At 41.9% G+C, this 4,188-nt stretch overlaps 1 protein-coding gene across 1 annotated transcript in view; it reads left to right on the forward strand.

Moving 5' to 3' along the window:
* Window positions 1–1,137: 1,137 nt before the first annotated feature.
* LOC103375478 (B-cell receptor CD22-like) overlaps window positions 1,138–4,188 on the forward strand; it is a gene marked incomplete at its 3' end in the record, with an annotated part of 9,381 nt that continues 6,330 nt past the window's right edge. Inside the window, exon 1 of the mRNA XM_008305779.1 lies at window positions 1,138–1,183. Coding sequence (XP_008304001.1) covers window positions 1,138–1,183 — 46 coding nt within the window. The remainder of the gene's footprint in view (window positions 1,184–4,188) is intronic.

Raw genomic sequence — 4,188 nt, forward strand, 5'->3', positions numbered from 1 at the left:
GGATTGGGCACCCCTACTTTAAATGGACGGTTCGGACTCGACCTTAGGGGACACTGTGTGAGCTTTCCGCTATTGGGAAGATGTTCTCAGTAAATTTAAATGTGTTTATCTGTGGAATTGCAAAACGATTCACTGCCTGACCAGGGTCCTGCAGGGAGTAAGTGTCAGAGGGAAACTGCTGAGCAGATACAGGCGCTTGAACAATTCATCTCAATGGATGATTGTCAAAAGAACACTCGGATCGAATTTTGAGTAGAAGCTGTGTAAACTGAGCTGCAAAAAGTGTATAAATTTTGTTTGGTCTCGAAACAGATTGACACATGTGTGCATGAATAAAACAGAAGAGACTGAATGAGACAACCGTGGGTGGTCATCAGTCCACAGCAGGAGAGGCTCAGTCCCAAAATGTAGTGTCAAAAAACCAGACACAAGATTAACCCTGACCCCTCTGCGAGACAAAACCAATGAAAAAAATCCAAATTCAGGCCCCTATCATGAACACTTTATTGCTGAAACACCGGCAGAGCAGGTAGGGCGAGCAAAAGGTTGGTACCATGCATACCGTGGACATAAGGAGAATGGCCACATCTGGGCTCACTCAAAGCAGAGAAGCTCGACCTTATAGCATCAAAACCAAACAGACGCTCTGGTGATCCAAAGTGGGACCTTGCTTATAAGAGTGAGTGTGTAAACATTTGGATGGAGCGTGCAGAGGAGAAAAGTGAAAAGAGTTACGAGTAGCTGGATGATGAATGGAAGAGCGAGTTCAAGGAGTGCTGAAGCTGTATTTGACCAAGAGCTGAATAAGCGTGCTGAACAGTTGAAAGTTCCGAATGTGATCACCTCGCAAATGCGTAGTAAAGGCACGGCTACTTTACTGTACAGCTGGGCGAGGGAGCAGGGAAAAGAGAAAGCCAGTCTGCAAGGAATGTGTTTGCTGATCAGGGCTGCAGGGATTCATGTGCCAGAGATAGTAGTGACAGATTACCTCCCAATGATGTGTGTAAGAGTAAACAAAGAAACCAAAAATAAAGAAGCAAAAAAAAAAAAAAAGACAGAACAAGGGAAAGTTTAGCCAGAGCTAAAAGCACAGATGTTAATGATCATTGCTCTTATTCAGGAGCAGCTCAGACTGAGATGCAGCGCAGCCAGTCGCAGAAGCGAGCTCAGGGTCAGGGTCAGGGTCAGGAGGAGAGCCGAAAAAAGAAAAGAAGGGCTGGAAATCTAAATCTAAATCTGAGAGGGAAGTAGACTCAAAGGATTCAGGCTCAAAAGATGAAAGTGTTAAAGTGGAAAAAGAGCACTGAGACACAGGAGCAGGAAAAGTGAAGCAAAGAAAAGAAAAGAGGAGAAAAAGCTAGACCCTGATAACATCCCAGAACACACAGAGGAAATCAGAACATCCAGACTCACAGGAAACCAACCAATCTTTCTCTAAATGTATGGTGTGTGAGACAGCAGTGTGTAAGCCCTGGACTTCAGCTGAAGCGAGAGACATTGTGTCTGGAGGCATACACCTTTTCACTAACCCCACAAAATACCTAAAATGGTTGGACACAACAGCAGCTCTGTACAGTAGGGCCAGATGTGGAGATACTGTTGGGATGCACTTACAATCAGGAGTGGTCAGCGGTTAAATCTTCTTTTTTCCTGCCCCCCAACTGTAAACGATCAGTAGCCAGACGGCACAGAGTTTGTATGTTGTCAGAGCAAACCTAATAAACTTAGTATTTGTGTGCAGAATGAGGACGAGTCTTTGCTATCATTCATCAGAAACTGATGGTACACGAATTCAAATAAAGTGGTGCTACACTTTCAGCTGGTCACGTTTGCATCCCCACCCGCAAGGCATTCACAACTGTGGGAGTTTGCGGCACACCTGCAGTTGAACCCCTGTCTGAAAAAACTCATGTTTCGGTCGCAGATTCAACGTTCTTTTCTGATTTCTGCAGGGACACCTTTAAGTCTGGTGGGGAGCGATCTTCTTTGTGGATTGAATGAAAGTATTCATTGTACTCCAGATGGGTTGTTTTTAACTATTCCTGATGACAAAGTTTTACAGGCAGTTCACTGATAATCCATCCACTGAGTATCAAAATATGGCTTCAGTTTACTTCGAACAATCAATTACTTTGTGAAAATGTCTTGATTGTGGGACCTGAAGGGTGCATTTTGAAAGTACAATTCACAAGTGAACGTCTATTTCTGTACAGAGATCATGACGTCCTGCCTCATATCAAGGTTGCTGTTGCAGCAGGAGCAGAGGAGAAACAATAGAGTGATATGATAAGGAGGTATCGTAATCTGCATGAGACTGTCTCCGGTCCACTGATTACAACAACAGCTGCTCTGGGTAATGATTTGGGTAAAAATTCCTGAGAATGTCACCCTGCCTTCAAGTGTCTTTGTTTTACAGAAAACACACTTTCCTGCTTTGCATGGACCCCAATCGGATCTATTTGAAGTCCCTCGTATGCTACGGGCAAAACAAAGTAACCATGTGGGTTTTGTAACATCTGCCCCACCACACATTGTTCAGGTTAAACCCTTATGCTAAACTTCCCATGATTAGGGAGTATCAATTATCCCAAAGGGTAACTGCAGGCATAGAGGGTGCAATTCAGTCCCTATTGGATGAAGGAGTGTTGGTGGAGACCAACAGTCCCTGCAACACTCCTATTTTGCCGACTCCAAAGCCAAATCTCCCAAACCAATGGAGATTTGTGCAAGAACTGCTGGCCATCAATAGCATTGTTGTGTCTACAGCCCCAGTTGTGCCAGACACAAATTCTATTTTGGCCTCTTTGCCCTCAGATTTAAAGTATTACACAGCTGTTGATCTGATGTGACGGGTCAACGGCTTGGCTCTTCGGATTGGGGAATTATCGTCACTTTCGGTGCGAGATGTCCTGGGCTCAAATCCCAGACGAGCCCTCAATGGAGATGATTTCAATGTTTGCTCACAAGTACTTCCTGTTTGTTTGCTGATACACTGCAGCAGTGTCCTGTCATGATGCAGCAACAAATATTTGTAGAAAAACTGAAGTAGCGTCTCCTAAACTTAGAGCGCTCGTAGAAAACAGCTCTAATTTATTTGCAGATTGTCGCTTACACCTTAATATATATTATTTTTATATAGTTTTAAAAATGTATGTTTTCCACTACAGGTGAAGTGATGTGACAATGCTACGATATTCAGTTTATGTATCAGATGAGAAGCTTCAAGTTGTCTCCTTTTTGCTGACATGATTCATTGTTTCTGAAGACCCACAGACAAATGAGAGGAGCATCGATGAGTTTAACTTCAGCAGCAACGGGATGTTTTATTGTCCTTCTCTCTGTGTCAGGTACTGTATGTCTACATTTACCTCCACTATATGAAGAGGGAAAAACATGCGATTTGTAAAACAATGAGGGGAAACTTAATTTTTGTGTTGCTCATGCTTGTGTGAAAGGCTGATCCCCTGGAAACTGTGCAGTACTTCACAAAAGAAATGCTAAATAATTTTGTGGAAATCTTTTGTGGAAAGCTACGGTTCAAATTACACCTGCTGGTTGTACAATGGCATATTTAAAGCACCAAACATTTTGTTTGTGTTCTATATTTATCTCTGTGGTTTTCACACCACAGAGTGAGCAGAGATGAAACTAACCAAGAAGACTGTTTTATAATAATTAAGTCTTATCATTCTGTTCAGTGAAACAGCATTAAGAAGTCCACTAATTCTGTTTACACTCTCCACTATTCCTTTACACTGTAATATCAAAGTATAAATGTGTATATATATAAGTGTACTTATATATAAGTATAAGTTTGTAATTGGTTGACATGTCCTGCTATAATTAACCTCAGGAATAGTCATAAGTGTGCTTCAATACTTGTGCTTTGACACACTTAACTAGAATATGTCTGAAGACAACTGTTGCCTGGGAGAGACTCTTACTTAGAAGTTGAAGGTCAATAAATATAGAACGACTAAACCCTCTATGACCGATAGATATTGGTCTGGGACATGTGAGAACATGTATCAAAGCTTTATTAATATCAATAGTAACAGCTGTGTTGATTTGCTTTTGATGCCTGTTAGATATGTCCTGCTGATAGAGCACACTAACATACAAAACATAGTTCATGAAGGCAGCTATATATAGAGTCTTTCTTCATAGATAGACAGACAGACAGACAGA

This window comes from Stegastes partitus, unplaced genomic scaffold (assembly GCF_000690725.1).
Source record: "Stegastes partitus isolate 25-593 unplaced genomic scaffold, Stegastes_partitus-1.0.2 Scaffold2613, whole genome shotgun sequence".
NCBI classification, from domain to species: domain Eukaryota; kingdom Metazoa; phylum Chordata; class Actinopteri; family Pomacentridae; genus Stegastes; species Stegastes partitus.